The sequence below is a fragment of the Grus americana genome, chromosome 9 (assembly GCF_028858705.1).
Source record: "Grus americana isolate bGruAme1 chromosome 9, bGruAme1.mat, whole genome shotgun sequence".
NCBI lineage: Eukaryota > Metazoa > Chordata > Aves > Gruiformes > Gruidae > Grus > Grus americana.
In genome coordinates this window covers 28,767,219-28,787,519 of record NC_072860.1, presented here as the reverse complement: position 1 = coordinate 28,787,519, position 20,301 = coordinate 28,767,219, and the positions used below count along the sequence as shown (strand labels likewise).

General features: G+C 48.8%; 1 protein-coding gene across 1 annotated transcript; it reads right to left on the bottom strand.

The window, feature by feature from the left end:
* Positions 1-1,911: 1,911 nt before the first annotated feature.
* Positions 1,912-14,624, bottom strand: IGSF10 (immunoglobulin superfamily member 10). Its single transcript, XM_054835513.1, has 7 exons — positions 14,431-14,624; positions 13,088-13,217; positions 11,282-11,672; positions 7,846-10,586; positions 6,258-7,410; positions 4,707-5,607; positions 1,912-3,820 (listed from the first exon to the last, which is right to left on the bottom strand). The coding sequence occupies exons 1-7, from the start codon at positions 14,622-14,624 to the stop codon at positions 1,912-1,914; spliced, it is 7,419 nt and encodes a 2,472-aa protein (XP_054691488.1).
* Positions 14,625-20,301: the final 5,677 nt, after the last annotated feature.

Sequence of the window (20,301 nt, the reverse complement as noted above, 5' to 3'; positions counted from 1 at the left end):
CACCGCAAACTGTATGTGGGCGAGTCAGGGAAGGAGCAGGCCAGCACAAAAGCCAAGCTGAGGTTATGGTCATTAAAATAAATTAAAAAAAATTGAAATGCCCTAGATTGATTGTGATATGGCTAAATGAGGCAGAATCTGCGTTTGGGTCTTGCACTTGGATACCTTCTCACCATGAGGGTTTGTTTGCTTATCAGCTGCTGCCAGAGACGCTCGCGCAAGCGGTTCAGGTGCTGCCGTCACCTTCGCAGTGAGGAATTTGACTGCGAAAGCAGCGTCTTACAGGCTCAAGGGGGATGTGTTCCCCTTCTGGGGTTTGTTACCATCTTAGGTGCTGGAAGGAGCTGGAAGGGCTGGAGCACCTCTGCTGTGGAGACCTCAGGCTGAGAGAGTTGGGGTGGTTCAGCCTGGAGAAGAGAAGGCTGCGGGGAGACCTTAGAGCCCCTTCCAGTCCCTGCAGGGGCTCCAGGAAAGCTGGAGAGGGGCTGGTGCCAAGGGCAGGGAGTGACAGGCCAAGGGGAATGGCCTGAAGCTGCAGGAGGGGAGATGGAGATGGGATGTGAGGCAGAAATCCTTCCCTGTGAGGGTGCTGAGGCCCTGGCACAGGGTGCCCAGAGAAGCTGTGGCTGCCCCTGGCTCCCTGGCAGTGTTCAAGGCCAGGTTGGATGGGGCTTTGGGCAACCTGGGCTAGTGGAGGGTGTCCCTGCCCATGGCAGGGGTGGCACTGGGTGGGCTGGGAGGTCCCTGCCCACCCAAACCATTCTACGAGTCTATGAATTGTTGGCGAGGTGGGGGCGGTTCCACTGAATCCTTCACGCATCCCAGTGGGACCAGGCAGTGCCAGGCGCCGGCGGCTGCGGGGTTGGCTGGGGCCGAGGGACCCTTTCCTCTGTGAGACGTGTCCCCAGTTCACGGAGCTAAGGGGAAAGGCTGCACTGCGTGCATTTCGAGCCCTCTGGCCTGACATTCATCTCTCAGGAAGAAAATAAGAAGCTCTGAGCTTCCGTTACTGGCTTCATCTTTTAAGGATTTATTTGACCAGTCCAAGCTGTGATTCATTAGTGTAAAATGTGCAGGTAAGCATTTCCTACCGCTGTGAAGGCATTTTTCCCTCATGTATGGAAGGTTGCTTCTTAGCCTTACCTACTGAATTGAGAGAATGCTAAATTTATATGCAAAGGGATGCAATTGTTTTCTGGTGAGAAATCTTCAAAAAAATACTTTTGTGACAACAGGAAAATGATACCAAGCTAGAGTGTTTCTACCTGGGGTCTGTGTACTTTTTCTAAACAGCACTAAACAGAGCTTACTCTCTTGTTTAAACATGAGAACAAGGTTGTTCTGTATGTGTCATCCCAAAGTTCTGCAAAAAGGACTGTGTGAAACAGAGCTGTAGTATTAGAAATACTTCACTACTTGTTTCACCATTGAATATTTATTAAAAAACCATACTAAATATTCAAAGATATGAAGGTAATCTGCATCACAATAAAATCTGCTCTTTGGTTCTCAGATACGCCTGCTTTATATGATCCATGCTGATGACAGTCACACAGGGTGGACGATATTAAACTAATATGAAAAAGGCTGTCCTTTACTGAATATCTCTAGGTACATTTCCAGACAGTAATTGTATTTGATAGTCGGTGTTTGCTGGCAGAGCAAAAGTGCTTTAGGTTTGTTTCTATTAAAGTCCATTTAATCACCAAAAGAACCAATGCTAGATAATAATGCTGGATCTAATTTCCCCATCCCTTCCTCTCTTTTTTGGCACGGTCACTGCAGACTGAATACTCTAATTGTATTTAGGCACTTACATGCCTATGGCTGCCTTTGATTAAACTTATTCCAGGAATGAACTCCGTCCAGCTGTAGACTTTGTTAACAATCACTCATGCTGTATTTCTTATTTCAAATGACGTGAACATATGTTATTGTGAAATCACTGCCAAGATAGTTTTTCGCTGTGCACTTGTACGCGCCGGAATCGGAGGGTCGGGGATTCTGGATGAGTAACGTCCCCGGGGGGTGAAGCAGTTCACTCCCAGAAGCTCGGCCTTGGTGACCCGCGGACAGTACCGAGTGGTCAGGTAATTCCCAGGTAATCTCTGGTTTTGGTATTCCCAGTGCCACGCAGTGGAGCTGAACCGCTGCCCCTGGCATCGTGCGTACGGACTGCGGGGGTCTGTGCGTAATCCTGGGGGGATGGGCTACAATCACCACAGGAACAGTCACAGAGGAGTCTCCGGCATTATTGTGGGCCTTGCACACGTAATTTCCTCTGTCATGAATGGTGGCCTCTCGTATGACCAGAGTACCGTTTTCCAGCAGTACGTACTTCCTGCTGATCTGCGGTCGCTCCAGCACGCGGCCACCGGGCAGAGTCCACGCCGTGTTTGGTTTGGGACTCCCGTCAGACAGGCAGTGCAGCGATAACGACTCCCCGCTGATGCCCTTCACCGGCCCCGTTGGGTGCGTGAGGATATTGGGCTTCTGGCCCACTTCCAGGATGATCATCTTCTCAATATAGCCAACTTTATTCCTGGCGGCGCAGCGATACTTCCCTGCTTTGTCTCTGTCGGGACTGTAGATGGTAAGGGTGCCGCTGCTCCCTGTGAGGAACTGGGAACTCCTGATGCCGCTGGAAAACCACGTGCCGTTAGGCACCATCCAGCTGATGTCGGGTGGAGGGTTTCCATCCACAGAACAATTCAATGTGGTAGTTTTTCCAGGTTTTGCTATTATTTTTTCATTGAATGGATTTTTAAACATCGGTCGCCTTAGCATTTCTAACACCTCCAGCTGCACCACCAGCGTACTCTCCCCCCCGTCATTACGTGCCACGCAGATAAAATCTCCTGTGTCAGAAGGCCTTATGTTCCGGATCTCCAGTGTCCCGTTTTTGTGTACTGTGATCCTGCTCCCATAATATGGAGCTGTTAGGAAAATATTATCAGGCATGATCCACATAATCTGAGGGGGAGGTGTCCCTTCTGCCCTACAGTCAATTTGTTTCTTTGAATGCCTCACTGCCGTCACTTTCATGATTGTTTTGTTCACGTATAAACCGTTTATGATGGGTGGTTTAGCAACAACATCCAGTTTATACAATTTTGTGTCATCCCCTCCAGGATTGCGAGCAACACACATGTACTCCCCGGCATCTAACAGTCTGACCTGACTGACGGACAGAGAGCCGTTGGTGCGCAGGAAGTGTCTGTCTGTTGACGAGGAGATCATGTCGCTGGAAGGCAGCAACCAGAATATTTTTGGCTTGGGTTCGCCAACAGCTTCACAGTCCAGTAATGCCGTATCTCCAGCTTTCACTGTAACGTACGTCTTGTAGTTGTGCTTTATCTGAGGGGCTGCCACGACGACCGTGATACGTATCTTCATTTCGTCTCTTCCCAGGGTGTTTTGAGCATAGCAGGTATAATCTCCTCCTTCTGTTACTCCGACTTTGTTGAGATACAGAGTTCCGTTGTCAAAGAGGACGTATCTGCGAGACCTGCGTCCACTGTCATCTGCCAGCATCGCATTGTTGACCACCGTCCCATCCGGCAAACTCCAGGATATTTCTGGGGCGGGCGACCCAGAGGCCTTGCAGTCCACTTTGAAATCTTTTCCGTACGGCACCAGTTTCTTGAAAGACTGTTTCTGGTCAATCTTGGCTGGTTTCATTGTGATGCTGACTTTCATCCATATCAGATCATCTCCAATGTTGTTTCTTGCGACACACAAATAGTCACCTGCATCCTTTTCAGTAACTGCCTCAATAACCAAGGATCCGTTGGGGTACACGTGGATTCGACTTCCCATTCTGTTGTGGGGGAGAAAGAAGAAAAGAATTATGGAACAAAATGCTGGAGGTGAATACTGAGCACCAAAAGTGACTGACAGCGATAACAGCACGACACGATACAGAAGCTCTCTCCAACGATGCTGTGTCCGCACCACCCACAGACCCAGCGGGTTATAACCTGATGTAGTTGTTGCTTTCGTAGTTATGTGGAAGTGCACGTGCCCACTGACCCACGTAGGTGTGCAAAGCTGCACGATGCCGCCTCTGCTGAACCTTACGTCCCTCATCCCACCAGCCTCTGCTCCTCTCCCTTGTGCTTTTCCTTGCGGACAGCCCCCGGCACTCGCCCCTGGCCAGGGACAGCTGGCCGTGCTGCCGCGGCTTGTCCAGAACGACACTTGGCACCGAGTGATTGCCCTCTGGCTGCCTTTCCTGCAGCGCAGCACGGACCCCGATCTCCCTCAGCCCAGCTGCGAGTTCTCGTGAGCCTGCTCGGAACATCCTGAGCTGGGGCTGTCCCTCCCAAAGCAAAGGTGAAGTGTAACTGCGGGGGGAGACCCTCAGAGGTAGACTTGGCAGAGACTACACAAATCTCTTCTAAATAAGTTTTCCTCCTATAAAATGACAAAATTCAGCCAATGCACAATTAACAGCAGATTCCTTAATGCGAATAAGGCTTGTATTCATTTTGGTAAGACCTCACTCACTTATGACAATTGATGTGGTCTGGTATGAGGAGTATAATAACAAGCCATCTTCACAGATGTTTCATCACTGTTAAATGTTTAAAAGTGAATTTAGTTCACAATGTATTGTTTCAGTGATGTAATGATCTCTTATACGAGCACCAGAGAAGACAGCGTTTGCAGTGTCAAAGAGGTGGTGGGGGGGAAAAGACTCCTACCTGTGCCATTGGTCGACAACTGCCTTGGAAGGCAACCTCCAGATGATCCTGGGCTTTGGCTCCCCCGTCGCTGTGCAGTTCAGAAGCAACTTATCCCCAAAGTTCAACTGAGTCATTTCTGGGGAGGCGGTAGCTATTTTTGGAAGTGTGTTCCTGTGTTCCACCACGAGGCTCACCACCCTCCTTTCCGAGCCAGTCGAGCTTGTGGCTATGCACTCGTAATTCCCGCTGTCGGAAGGGGCGACGTTGCTGAGGTGGAGGGTCCCGTTGGAGAACAGGAACAGCTTTGCGTTGACAAACTGCAGAGGTTTCACCACCGTGCCATCAAAGAGGACCCAGTGGACGCTGGGCTGAGGGTTCCCTTTCACGGTGCAAGGGAGTTTCAGATTCTCCCCCATCGTTCCTTCAACACGTTGTCTCTTCTCTTCCAGAATAGCGGGAGGTGCCGCGATGACCTGCAGCTTTACAACCAGCGTGTCACTGCCCGCTGGGTTTTTAGCCACGCATGTGTAGAGGCCCCTGTCGTAAACGGTGACTTCCTTGATAATTAAAGTGCCGTCTGGTTGCACGTGAACTTGGCTATTTCCTGCAGAAGAGTCGGAGACGTGCGTCTTATTTGCTAGAACCCAGGAGACGGTGGGGGGAGGCCTTCCCTCAGCTTTGCACCTCACTGCCACGGGCTTTCCGGAGTGAGCGGTGAGGAGCTGCCACCTGCCGCCGGCGATGCGTGGCGGGTAGGCCACTACCGACAAGGTGGCCAGGAGCCGCGCGGCGCCGTGTGGGTTGGCCGCAGTGCACAGGTACTGCCCGCGGTCCTCCAGGCCCACCCGGGCGATGGAGAGCGTGCCGTTGGCAAACACCATCCATCTGCCGTCACCTCGGCCTGCCGGAGCATCGGTCCCTACGGAAGCAAGGGGACAACGCTGCAGAACGTCAGAACATCGCTCTTCTTGAGCTTCTTTTCACTCAGTCCCTGAAAACTCTCTCCCTGTCCTGCTCCACTTTGCCCAAATAACAAACAATCGTGATAAGAAAGAGAGAAATAAGACTATTTTGCAAATACAGTGACAAAGCTTTAAAGTAAAAACAAAACTTAGTCCTCAGTAGAGACAACGTTTGGATAAAGCAGATGGGGCTCTGCACATCCAAAAAATCCTTTGGCAGAGCTGTGACTAGGCTTTGCATACTCACAGATATTTTGGCATAGCTTTAACTTGATTTGATGGTTTTTCTTTTCACTTGTCTCACTGCTCTGGAATAACAGGTAACGTACAATAAATATTGAAATCTTCTCACAATAAAGACAGAATTATGGTTAAATATAGATTATATATTTCTTTATTTCCCTAAAGAACCGTTTCATGTGTTAGCAGTAAGACACTCCACAAGTGTGCTGGGATATCTTTCTTTCCACTGTTTCCAAGTTCATCTTTTCACTGCTCTTTCACGGTACTCTTAAATGAAGCAATACTTGAGTTCGGCACACAAAACATCTGCCAAATTACAAGACTGTAACGGGAGGTAAATTCTAGGGAGGTTTATCAATCTTACCTGATGACATCTTGGTCCACTGTATTGTTGGACGGGGGTTACCAGTGGCTTCACAAGGAATAAAAGCATCTGAATTAGCTAGCACAGTAAAAGCAGCTAATTTTCCTCCAATTATTCTGGGCTTTGCAAAATGATTTCTGCTTAAAGAGTCCAAGGCGGTAGGACTGTTGGTGGCAGCCTCCTGATCTTGTCTCCTTCCAGACCAGCCGTTGGCAGAACTGTCCCCGTCCCCATCCCTCAGCGGAGCACGGGGACTCGCCGCCTGCGTCGGCCTCGGGACAGTGCGTGTACGGGCAGGCGCTGCCTGGCCTCTGCCTGTCACCGTAGCAGAGGCCTTCTGCCAGCGTTGGGTCCCCCCCCACGGAGGCGCGTGGGTTCTCGCTGTCCGTGTGGGTGGCACAACGGCTGTGGGGGCTGGCAGCGGGGCGGGGTGCCGAGCACTGGGGCGGGCGATGTCTGTGGGTGCAGCGGGAGCTCTGGTACTTGGCGCGGTTCTTGCCGGGAATGCGGGCTGTGCTACGTGGTGTTCTCGGAGAACCCCCTCGTCCGTTCTCGGGTGAGACTTTCCAGCCATGGTTGTGGTGGCTTTGATTTCCCGGGCGGGTTCTGACCCAGAGGCCGCGTGGCCTGTGGCAGGCCGTGCGCTCGTGGCCTTGAAAGGCTCAGAAAGCCGCGGTGTGGTTTGGGGTGGCGCGGGGAGGCTGTGAGCAATCCCACTGTCGGGGGGCGGTGTGGCTGACGGGAGGGTCCTCGGTGTGAGGGGGGTCGCTGACATCTGTGTGGCTGCTGCAGGCACGTCCTGAGGTGCCATCGGTCTGTCGAGTGGCACTTGTGTCGCTGAGGCTGCGCTTGCACCCTCGGAGAGAGGTTCTGCAGGCCTAAGACTTGTACGCGTCGTTAATGATTGACCTGTTGTCAGGACAGGCAGGGCTGCATTCCCCGATGGAATCGCCGCGGTGCTGCGGCCTGCAGTCACGCTTGGTGAAGCAGGTGTTTTAGGGGGCCTCCTCCTCCTCTGACCTCTCTTTCTTCCCACTCTGAATGTTTTACTTTTGGTGATTTTGGTGTCAGTTTGAGGAGTAATAATAGGTATGACTGTTGGCCCCAAACTTGTTACATCCATTTCTTTGGTTGCACTCGTTGCAAGACTAGAGTAAGAATGTGGTTTTGCAGTGGGAAGATGTTCTTCTGACTTAATGGGTTTGTTTAAAGACGAGAAACCACTGCTGTGATTCCCACCTGTTGAAATAGGCGTAAAGTGCAAAGGAGACATTTTGGACATGGATAATGCTGCCGTAGTTTTAGGAAGCATAGTCGATACCTCTGTTGATGGAAACACATCTGTCTGTTGGTTTGGTACCTTCTCCAGAACCTCTTTTTGTGCACCATTTCCAAAGAGACGTTCCCAAGTAATATTTCCTCCTTGGGAATTTTTTGGTGAGGTTCTAGGCTTAGCGCTGGGTGAGACTGACTCAAGGGTGGAAGGTATCTTGGTGCTTACGGTATTTGTAATTTCTGTAGCAGTATGAGCTGTGTGGATTGCCGTTGTTGGTGGTCTGATGCTAAAAGGTTGGACTCCCGTTGTAATGAAAGGCAGGGCTGTCGGAGTAGTTTTTTGCCTTGCATTATCTTTGTTTTCCTCTTCCCCAAGGAATGCTGTGTTTTGATGAGTACCTGCTGGGTGCTCCAATGGCATAGTCATGGTAGAGGGGGAGGACAGAGGTGCTTCTGGGCTAAGTGGGTTGATGGAGTGGTTTAAATTATTTAAGGTTGGTAAATTTGATACATATTTCATATTCATTTGAACATCTGGAGCCACAGCTGTACTTCCTCTGACAGATCCTGGCCTCCCCAAATTGTACCTGTGCTCTTTCATACTTGGAATGCGTCCTGGTCTAACAAATCGTCTCCTACTGGAAATCTTCCTTCGTCTTCCATATTGCTGCTGGGCCTGGGGAGCATGAGTTGTAACATCCTGAATAATGTGAATTTGCTGATGAGTAATGGTAGTTGAGGCCAATGGTGGCTTAGGAGTTATTTGTTTCTGAGCACCATGAAAATAAACGTGACCAAATCCAGGGCTTGGTTCACTGACTGTCACTACAGGTATCTGGTGATCTGTTTTGGACGAAATCTTATCAACAGACTCAGTAAAAACATGTAGCTTGTCCACTGCAGCTTGGGAAGTGACAGACTTGCTGGTGTCCGTAACATTTGTCACGAGTGTTGTAGACACAGATTTTAAATGCTGCTTATTACTTTCCCCAGAATACACCAACGTTTGCGCAGCAGGGAAGAGTGTAGATGTTCTACTTGCTCCATTTGATACAGCTGATTGTTTCATACCATTTGCTGATGTTTGACTTAAATCAGATCTTTCCCTCGAGTGTGTAATTGTGGGGTTTAGATATGCTTGAGGCCTTCTGCTGTCAGATGACACAGACTGTGAAAAAGGAGAGGGTAAGGGAGTTACTGCCTCTGCAACCAGGAGAGAGGTTTTCCTAGCAAGAGTGTTACTCATGGTCATCTGGGGCCCTGCAGTTGTCATGGTCCCCAGAGTAGATACAGTGGCCATCTCTGTTACTGGTATCATGAATTCTTCTTCTGGAGATATAAGATCACCAGATGTTTCCTCCTCATTCCCAGGTACTTCTGAGAACTTACGGACTTGAAGAGGTGGTTTCGTTGCAACTTCTCCTTGCTTTTCTATCAGTGTCGAGTTCCTCTTTGTTTTTTCCAACAAGGCTGCCCAGCGCTGTGGATCGACTCTCCTGGCTGAGGAAACAAACTGTCTTCTGTGTCCTCTAAACCGCCTGCTTATTTTGTCCCTGTAGTGCCTGTAAGTCATCTTCCCGTAGCCATTCCTTTCATGTATGCTCTGTGTGACCTGATTTCTGGACGCTGTGGTGGCAGAGACCTGATCAGCTGTCAAGGTAGCTAGCGTAGCTGAAGGATGCTCCTGTGTTGTGGCAGAGGCCAGCACTGCATTGCCAGAGCCATCGCCCTCTTCCCATTCTCCCACAGCTACATGCTGTCTCTTTAGAGTGGTTTCGTCCTTCCTAACTAGCACTTGGAAAACCAACAGATCAACGCCATACTGGTTGGCTGCAACACATTTAAAGTAGCCATGGTCTTGCTCTGTTACCCCTTGTATTCTCAAGGTACCGTTGTCAAAAATATGTTTGTTTCTTACAGAATGCTGAAGAATTGCATGCTCAGGTAACACCCAACTAATGGCAGCATCTGGAACGGCGGTGGATGTACAGGGAAGGTAGAGCGTGCTGCCAACAAACGTACAAAGTTGGGCTCCGTTTACGCTGTTGTGCTCCACGTAAGGATCGACCACAGTAATTCTAAATGTGAGAGTATCTGCATCGTTGTAATTTGTGCCTATGCAGTGATAAAGCCCAGTGTCAAACGTGTCAGCTGTCCGTAACGTGAATGTTCCAGTTTTAACTACGATGATTCTTCCATCCTCACTGACGTAAGGGGCTCTCACTTTGCTCCCATCAGCCAGTATCCACTCTATTGCAGGAGCGGGGTCTCCAATTGCTCGGCACTCTAGTTCGACGGCCCCTCCGACTAAAACAGTGTGCTCCGTCTGTGTTTTGTTGTCCCTGGAGATGATGGTCCAGTTATTTCTCACCTGTTTTTTGTCAGCACTGGGCAAAATAATCTGAGCATCTGTAAAGTACTGGATGTGCAACGTGTTAAGTGTGGTTGCCGTCCGGTCTAGCTGTAACGCCACTCTGCTTTGCATTAACCAAGATGGTTCAGCTCTCAGTTCAGTCTCTATATTGGTAAAAAGTTCATCTTTTTCTGAGTAGATTTGTTTATATTTGTAACCAACAGAAGGCATGTGAGTTGCTGGGACATTCCTTTCCAGCTTTAAGGGAGAATTACTGTACAGTGCCAGTATGCTCCATAGCTGCTGAATATGTTCATACTCGATGCCGCACACAAGAAATGCTGAGAACGATGCTTTGAGTACTGTACTGTTGCCATCTTTGTCAAATGAGATGGGAGACATTTCTTTAGGCTTTTGGATGCTGCAAACCAAGTTACCTCGACTTCCTGCTTGGTCCGTCATGTTCAAAACCATGGATCCTATGGGCGCTATGAAGTCCTTGGGAGATACGGAACTGAAATCCCCATCACCTGGCACTGTGAGGTTTTTCAGTTTCAGGGAGTCATGTATGGCTGGCTTAGCGCAGGTTAAAGATGCAGAAGGAATATCCACTAAGCTGCTCCCTTTACGCCTCGTGGGACTAGCACAAACCGGGCACTGCTGAGCACCGGAACTTCTGTCTTTTTTGCACTTTATAACATCTGAAGGGAAGAAAAATGCTGTAAGCTTTTGTGATACAATTTTTAGTATTAAAAAAGACATATAGCTACCAGCAAGTTGTTCTCTTGAATACAATATTAACAAAGTTTGCCTTAAAGTAACCTACGAAAGCCTATGAATTTTCTCAGATGAAACTGCTTAAGGACTGTTGCTGCTGCAGCTCAGTACGACGCCCTGTCCCAGAGGTTTCACACCGTGCAAGAAGGGCTCTGCTGTGGTACGCGGCCAAAGCTTTGTGCTGAGAGGGGGCTCTAGCAGTCTGGGGGTAACGCTACACTGTCATGTGCAACCTCGACTCAGGGCAGCAACAGAGGAAGCCCTTGAGCCCCATCCCTTGTTGCTTTTTTGAAGAATTGAGTACAATGCGTCCTTCACTCTTGCCAATCACATAAAAGTTAGCTTCCTTATTCCCTGTGGATTCTCCTGGTGCACAGAAGCTTTAGACTGGCCAAGGAAAATGTTCCATTAAGGAAAGCTGCACTCAGGAATGGGTTAAAACCACTAGATTCATTTAATCTGGGAAACTGAAGGGTTTCAATCTGTTTATCCTCGTTACATGCACCTACAAAAATCCAGTCTTTTCTGGGAGAATAATAAATAGAGGATGGTTACCTTTATCAGAAAGAATAAGATGCTGTAACATGATTAAAAAGCATAAACAAAGCCTTCGGCTCACCTGGTCTCTCTTTTGCCCACGCTGCAAACCGCTGTAGATTGCAATCACAGGACCATGGGTTTCCATGAAGGTAAATGCTCTCTAGCTCCGACAAGTAGGAAAACATTTCTTGTGGTAGTGAAGTCAACACATTGTCAGACAAATAAATGTGCTTCATGAAGGATACTTTAAATATTTGGCCATAGCGCAAGGTGACAAAAGTATCTGGATGAAGCTGCTTCAGTAAATTTCCTTCCAAGTGGACCAACCTCAGCGATGTGAGTCCGTAGAAAACGTTGGGATTTACAAATTCAATTTTATTGTGGTCCATATGCAACCGTACCAAGCTCTTTAGACCATAAAAAACATCCTCCTGAAGTACTCTGACCTTGTTATAACTCATTTTTAAGACCTGTTGATGAAAAAGTAACAAGTATATAATATCAACCCATGCTATATTGTTATAAGATTCCTAACAACTTTTGATTGACAGTTACTCTGTGAAGTGAAAGTACTTCATCAGACCAGTAATGTGAGTGATTGGAAAAAAACTTAGTAGGAGGAATTATTTTTAAATGCAATGTTAGCTGCAGGACTACAGGGATGCTTTCTTGTTCCACCAGTCCACCAAGGTGGCACTTCTGCAGTCACATTTACAAAATGCAGCGATTAAAAAATAAAATAAAGCAACGCTTATTTCTCGTTCAAAAAAAAAAACCAACAACAACCAATTAAACCACACTTATGAAAAGGGGAAGCAGAATTTGAGCCTAAGCTGTGGTAATGATTTTTGTTCCAGCCAGTTCCAAGACTATAAAAATGCCCACGACAGTCTGTTGTGTTTGATGTTTAACCGAAACGCCAAGTGCGTTCCCAGTTTCGGGATTTGTGTCATGCGAGATGCGTACTTGCCAAACCTCAGCTCTCAGGTGGCATTTTGCTGCTGACAGGTTAAAAGTCAAATTCCTAACTATGCGATGAACAAAACTGGCTATTAAGAATTAAATATGGGACCCAAGACACCCCTTCTGTTGTTACTTTTCCTGTCAGAATTATACTGTTACAGTCGCAAAGCCTGTATTTTGAAAATTAGTGAGGAAAAAAAGTACAAAATCGCAATAACATGCAAGTTTATTTGCCAAATATAATTCCATTAAAACTATCTATACTTGTGTTGCCATCTTGCTTGTTGATAAGGGAGGAAAGTTTATAGACTCCATAAAGGTTATTTCATTGAGTTGCCAGGAGTTACCAAGCAAGCCTTCGGGCACAGCACCACCCTTTCCGAGGGCTGATAAACCCAAAGGTCTGGATGCTCCACCGCTTGCCCGGTTTCTCCTGCCCGCTAATCCTCTAACCCAGCAACGGAGCCAGGCCCAGGTTCTCTGAACAGTTCAGGTCTCACGTTCTCAGCTCAGCACAGCTACACCACTATTACTGCGCTACAGCGGTTAAGAACAGCTCTAGATGGAAAGTTAACTGGAGAGTAAGTGTAACCCGCACATCCAGTTACCTGGGAATGGTTGTTCCTAAATAATCGTGTGAGTACTTCTTTATATATGAGTATCTACATGGCACAGCGCGATACTGAGACAGCGCCAGAATCCCTGTATCGCACATTTACTAAATTTTACAATATATGTAAATATAGGTCCTATGTTAAAAATAGGCAATGTTTCAGCTAAAGAACAAAACAGGCATCAAACACTGTATTTTAAAAGTCCACAAATAGATGTTAGTCTGCTCCCATTTATCAGTATTACTGCAGATCATTTAAAAGGTAGAACAAGAATTAAGATTAGGTCATCTCCTAATTAAGATTCTTACCTGTAATGAATATAAACCACTGAACACCTTATCAGGGATTGTATTTATCTCATTGCTGTGCAGCATCAGTAACTCCAGTTTCTCCAGGCCAGAAAAATCTGTTTCCGTCAGTTTAAGCAAGCTGTTGTAACTGTAACAAACATTTCATCCCAGACCTGGGTTTAGTCAGACAGCTAAACTTCACAAGTTTTAAAACAAACAAACCAAACCAAACCAAAAGAACAACTCTTTGGAAATGCATAGAGGTAGACAGCACTTCTGTTTGCTAAGATGAGATTTTAAGTCATTCCTTCATGCTAGCACAAAATGTGGTAACTTTTCCAGGGCAGCTTTCTGAAGACTCTATTCACAATGGGCAGGGGAACGGCCGCAAAGACGTGCAGACAAGAATGCCAGTTTGGGGCTTCAGTGGAGAAGAGCAAGGAGCTCCCGTAACGGCAGAGGCTGGCAATGCATCAATGCCTCTCTTCCCAACGCTGCGGTATCCCAGAGCGGACCACGAACCAGAGAGCCTCCTCTGCTGTCCGCTGGGAACTAGGAAAAGCCAAGGGCACCGGGTGTCACCTTCCCCCTGGGACCTGGGTGGCGACGGCTGTGCCTAGGCTGTGGCGCGGGTGGGTTTGCGGAGTGTCTTCCAGTCCCGCCCTCGGCCTCGGCACGCTACGCTACCCCAGGGTTCGAGGTGTTGCGTAAGCCTCGCAAATGGTGAGTACCTGCTCTGCGATGCCTTTGACTTCATGACTGCTACCACACTTGCATGACGTGATTAGCTAACGCAGGGACTCTCCTCGCGCTGCCGTCACACCTCCTATGCCCGGTGGTGACAAATAAGTTGGATTATTTCACCAGTCAGATAGACGGGCCTTCCATAGTGGTAATTAATGTATTATTTCATACATACGTCCCACACCTCGGGTAACCCACAGTCCTCTCAAAGTACTGGTACTTAACTGCAGGGCTTCGGATACAGCACTTCTGGCCAACGCTGACAGAAGCAGCGGAAGGAACGCTTTTTCTTTTCCCAGAAAGAATTCTATTTCAGACTCCGAGTTCCATGTTATGGATGCAACATGTTCGAGTAATATCAAAGAAGTCATTTAAGTTCAAAACTTTTTGAAGTTCTTACATGCCCTGTGATACATCCCCAAAATTTCCACTTAGTGTTGGAGGTCTTAGGCTTTGCTAGCTGTGACTGCAACAACTTCTGAATACTGCAGAACATTAAGATCTATTTATTGCTTTGTTTAAATTTTAGCCCTAAATCTGGAAACTCTGAGTTATTGCTTTGCAAAGTGCTGAAAGGTAACCGGTCACTATATTTAAAACCTCGATGTTAAACATACCCCAGATTGATGCGCTCCACGTTTGGAGGGATGTGCGGTGGGACGGCTGTGAAGTACCGGAACGTGCAGTGCACCTCGGTGGGGACGTAGCAGGCGCAGAGCCGGGGGCAGGCGATGCTGCCGGGGAGGGCAGCCAGGCAGGCGGTGAGGAGGGTGCCCAGCCACGCGGGGCTGCCCCGGCGCAGTGCCTTCATCCTGCAGGGAAACACGCCGCCAGCCTTCGCAGCACAAGCGAACAGACTCCTGCAAGGAAAACAAAGCACACAAGCCTTTACAGTGCCAGCCGCGCTGAGCTGCTCGGTTTTAAGCTGTGAGCACAAGAAGAGTTTTGTAACTTGAAAGAAAAACCAACCCACAAAACAGACCCAAAGCTCTCGGGTTTCCCCTCGGTTTTTAGATCTGTGCAATGATCTAAAACGCTGGTCGATCTAAAGAAACAGCCTCACGATTCCTTCGTCTCGGTGCGATGTGCCCCACGAGTGGCTGCTACCAGGTAAAGTTTTAATTCTTGGAGGATGCAAACGTGGAAAGCGTAGCGTTTGGCCGTCGTTACATCACGACTCCGGTTTCGCGGAGCGTGTATAAATCTGCTAGCAATTTATCCTGGGGAAGGCACACGTCAGCTCCTTTCTTGCCAGTAATTATCCCAAGCAAAATTAACTAATTTGGAAGCCCGCGCGCAGAGCCGCCGTGCGGCGGACCCGGCCCCGCGCCCCCCTCGGCCCCCGGCCCCCCCGGCCCCCCCGGCCCCCCGCGCATACCCACGCCCCCCCCAGCCCCTCCCGGCGCCGGCCCCGCGCTTCTCCCCACCTGCGCCCGGGTGCGGGGCCGGGGCCGCGCCGGCACCTGGCCGAGGCTGCGGAGCGCCCGGTGGCAGCGCCCGCCCCGCCCGTCCCTACCTGCGCGACCTCCGAGGCGGCGGCGGCTCCCGCCGGGCCGCGCTGGCGGCCGCAGTCCCCCGGCGGGGCCGCTACCTCGGGGCAGAGCCGGGCCGGGCAGGGAGAGCCCCGCCGCCGCCGGCTCCTCCTCCCGGGAGGCGCCGCCGCGCTTGTGGGGGGCCGGGGAGCCGCCAGCCCGCCCGTGTGCCCCCGCCACGTCCCGGGGCGGGCAGAGCCGCGCTCGGGGTGCTGAGGGCCCGGCGGTGCCGCCCGCTCCCCCTGCCCCGGGGACTCTCCGCGGCCGGCCCGGCCCCAGCCCTTGCCATTACGGGACCAGAACAGCTAAACCGTGCCGGGCGGGGGGCGGGGGGTCCGGGCGTGGTCCCGCCACAGAACGGGCTGGTGGCGCTTCAGAACCACCGCTGCGTTTGGGGGAACGATTCATCTGCCTTTTGGGATCAAGTCCATCAATGCTTCGGCTCCTTGTGTTTGAAATGGTGTTCGGAACAGTGACTGACTTGACTGATGGCATGTTTCTCCTGGAAGTATGGCTGAGAAAGGGTTAGTAGATACTTTAACGCGGGATTGCCTCGCGCTCTGATAGCTCTTGAACTGCTCAACTTTACAGTTGCGTTTTAATAGATGCTTTGATTAATGCCAAATTATTATATCCTTATGCGGTCAAAAGTTAAAGAGGAACCCTCTAAGCCGCAGGAAATTCCTAGTACCTCACTGCTTGCAAAAGTGAAAATTGAGACGCTTTCAAGGAAAACCCTTGAAACGTTCAAGGCCAGGTTGGACGGTGCTCGGACCAGCCTGGTCTAGTTGAAGATGTCCCTGCCCATGGCAGAGCGTGGAACTAGGTGATCTTTAAAGGTCCTTTCCAACCCAAACCAGTCTGGGATTCTGTGACTCCAAATGCATCTTCCGAACGGCTCTGGAAGAAGCCCCGCAGCTCCTTACTCCCCTCTCTGCCTCTTACTCTATATCATTATCTACCAACACCACCACGTGTACTAGCACTGCCGATTTTTGTCCAGCACCTGAATTTTCCCCACTCCTTGTCTCTGATTCCTTTCAGGTTTATCTTCCTCAGAGATCAGTTGGTTGAACATGCAGCACATCAGTAATTAACTGCCTTCATGTGGCTGTTCACTGTCCGGCCACAAAATTCTTTCTATCTGTGCGTGGAAACAGCAGCTGAGTTTTAGATACGTTGGGTGAGACACACACATTATTCAACCGTCACTCAGGTTTATGACAGTTCTGATTAAATTGCACGTTTGTGGCCCCAGCTCTATGTTCCAAATTAGCAGAGAATTGTTTCAGGAAACAAGCTCCTTAACAATGTGGCATAAGCCCCACATTCTTTTGCAGAAATACTGCTGTTTATCTGAGATACGATGCCTCAGGAACCATTGGTGATTGTATTTGATAGAGTTGCTAAAACATCTTCCACCAAAAAATGCATATGAAGACTAGCTATGCCAAGTGGAGCAAAGTCACCAGGGCGTGATGCTCTGGGTCGGTTCGGGCAGACTAACAGCCCATCGCTGCTTTCTTACGGATAAACGTTCAGGTTGTGTCAGTCATAAATCTGCCTAGCAATTTCTAATAATTTCTTGCGAGAGGAAGAAGAGGAAACCAGCGTAATCCACATACCGTCGGTGGTGCTGGGTCGTGCTTTCAGTGTGTAAGGAAATCCATGGGGAAGCGGACGCTGCCCGGCCACTGACTTCACGTGAACCTTCAGACAAGATTGACGTTTATGCCTGGGACTGAGTAGGAGTTTTCAGCCAGAATGTTTTGAGGTTTTTTCCCTGAGATTTTGCACTTTCCACAGAATTGATATTTTTCTTGGAGACATGTTAATTTTGCCAAATGTTTCAGTTTTCTATGAGGAAAGCCAAAGCATCTGAAGTCAGCGTGAATCTGCTTGTGTCTGCCTCTGCGGCGTGGCGCCAAACAGAAGCTGTGGTGTGTGTACCCCAGTATTTCTCTTTTCTTGTCAGCCTCTTTCTAGGACAAACCAAATCTGTTAGACTCTTTTGGTAAAAATATGTGAAGATCCCTGTTCTTGCAGAATCAAGAAAACTAAAAGTGCTTCATGCTTGTTTCTACACACATACCAACAATAATTCTCTGAGACTGATATGGTGAAGGTAACTTTTTCACTTACTCAGATGGCTTGCCTCTTATTTCCATGGGTGGAGCGTGCTGTGCTGTTTGGATGATGCTGCCACATTTTGGTACGTAAGCCTGTCCTGTCGTGAGGGCTGTAAGAAGAAGCCGAAACTACGGCTAGTCAGACGTTTCTGGAAAAACGCCACCGACGTGAACATCAGGTAAGATTTGCCTGTTTATGGACTCTAAATAGGTGCGCTGCGCCTGACCCGGATGAAGCGTCCCACCGGTGCCTGCTTATCGCAGTAGGCTGACGGTCCTGGTGTGATGCTTCCGCGGTTGTCCTGGGACAGAGCGGGTTATTCGCTAAATCACACGTCCGTCCAGGGGAAATAGCTAAGCAAAGGCTTTTGGAGTATCTATGAGAGTCCCTTCTAGGCAGAGTTTATCTAAAGCCAGGAAGAGGGATTAAGCATATACAGTGGGATTAATTTATTGGAATGGCAAAATAACCCGTATTAAGGCTACATGGAGAATTGAAAACACTTAATCCACGGCGCGACAGCTTTTTTCAATATTGACTAAACCTCAGAATACTTGGGAAAAGGTAACTGTAAGCGCCAGGTGTCACAGCTTTGAGTGGACACTGGTGGTATTATTTGAGTCTGGTTAGGGTGACTATCAATTTTTCTTAAGATTAACAATGAAAGACATAATGAGATGCAAAACATGAACAATTTAGTGAATTCTTGTATGTGAACTCAAAATTGCTTCATCTTTTGTTGCAGGCATGATATTACTACGGTGGCTGACTGATAAATAATTGTCTATATTATTTCTTGGGCTAATTTGATGACTAATCATCCTATGATGAGCTAATGCTGTGTTTTCTTTGCAAATAGCAAATGTATAATTGGCGCAGTAATGGCAAGATAAAACATTAAAAGACAAAGTAAAGCCTCAAAAATATCTTTCAAAGGTTCTAAATTTTTCCAGACAAATTCAGAATCAAACAAATGAGGAAGCGATCTAAATCCATAAAGTGACGGTGCACGCTTAGTAGCGAAGAACATCACGATCTGTGCTTAAAAATGAAATTATTCTGAAACTGTGAAATGTAACGCAAACTATGGGAAGTTGGGGAAGTTGGTAGTGACGTGATTTTATGCGTACGCCAGCGAGAACTTCACCTGAGGAACCTGCTGGACGATGTTCCTTACCGTCTGGGCGGCTGCTCTGCGACACACGTCGGTGGTCGTAGTTGGGTTCAGCACCGGAGCTTCTGTCAGGAGCCGCTGAGCCGCGTGTGCTGGACGGGGCTGAGCACGGGCACGAAACCGCGGGCACGAAACCACGGGCTGGCGTCTGCGGGTGCTGCCTGAGAACGAGGAGGAACTTGCGATCGCGCTGTCCCTGCTTCCCCTGAGCCGGGACGAGAGGATTGCAGGGCTGTCATTAGGCATATTTTCTTAATTACAGTCTGAGGGGTGAAGGATGAATTGCTTTTATGAGTAATTTTTTTTCTACTAGATTACTGAGGTCAAGGCTTCTGCAGTGACACATTCCACTGTTGGTTTTTTCGTGGGTGTAAACATGCGGTAGAAGACATTTTGTAATGATTTGTACTAGTCTCCATAACTTGTGGTAGGAAAGGGACTGAAAGTTTCTTCTGAGAACATTTTCCAAAAGCACATACTTGAAAATCTGCATTAAAGGTAAAAAAAAAATTTAAATTTACAAGGTACCTTGTCAAAGTTTTAAGAAAAGAGTATTCATCTAGGGATACACTATGTGTATTGTAATTAAACCCCAGCTCTTAACCATGCTTCTGAGAAACAGAGTATTAACTTACAAAAAATACAAAGTTCTCCCTGCAGAAGATTGCTGAAGAGGAATATTTTACATTATAATGTGGTTGTGATTTAATGGGGCTGCCTTACGGAAAATACAATGGTTATACAAACCCACGCTGGTCTCTGTTCTGCTGGCGAATTCTGGCCCGTGTCAGAGATCAAAATACATTGCTTGAGATGGAATTCATTACTGGGGAGAAGCAAGGGAGCTTTTTGCTAAGCGAAACTACCTTTTGGCAAGAAAGCGTGGTTGGGCGTAAACGCGGTAGCGCTAAGAAGGGGAAAGCTGACTGAAGAGAGTACTTTCGAACCGGGTCTTCACAGCAAATGATACGCACCACAAACGGAACGCAATTTCCGTTTGGGTTTTAGCACTTCGGTTCCTAACGCGCGTGGCTGGGGTACAGCCCGACAGCGTACGAGCGGGGAGGAGAGGCAGTTCGTATAGTCGGTGCGCTTGTCGCAGCGGCGCAGCGCACGGGAGGCAGGTCGCGTTCCTCCACGTTACGCCCGTGCGGGTCTGACGTTTGCCGGCGTCAGGCTTTTGGCCCCGAGAGCAGCTCACTGCTTGCCTGAGGAGAGGGGTGCTTCGGGGCGCGGGGCGGGCAGGCACCCCGACCCCGGGGGGAGCGCCGCGGGGAGAGGGGCGCGCGCTGGGTGCTGCGTCGGTGCCTCCCGCCAAGGGACGAAACAAACCAATCTCCTCAAGCTTAGTTCAGCGTGTCAGTGGAAAAGTCATAGTTCCAGACTTCAATGCCGCGCTCTTCCTTCGGGCAAAAATACCGCTCAAATCGAGCAGACGCCCGGGCCCGGGAACTGATTTCCACATCACCTACAGCTCGGTATCCCTGAAGAAAGCCGGGCCTATGAAGTCAAAGAGGCACCGACTTTTCGAGTGCACGCACTAACCCGCCCTGTACTCGAGTTCATAATGCGGTGCTCTCGTTTCGCTTTTCAATTTCTTTGTTTCTTTTGTAATGAGCATTTTCTTCTCGTTATTCCTCAGCACAAAGTCG

Coding starts and splice junctions, on each gene's coding strand:
- IGSF10 (XM_054835513.1), bottom strand. CDS start 14,624: ATGAAGGCACTGCGCCGGGGCAGCCCCGCGTGGCTGGGCACCCTCCTC. Junction 5,608..6,257: donor GTGGACCAAGATGTCATCAG/GTAAGATTGATA, acceptor TTGCTTCCGTAG/GGACCGATGCTCCGGCAGGC. Junction 3,821..4,706: donor GTTGTCGACCAATGGCACAG/GTAGGAGTCTTT, acceptor CCCCCACAACAG/AATGGGAAGTCGAATCCACG.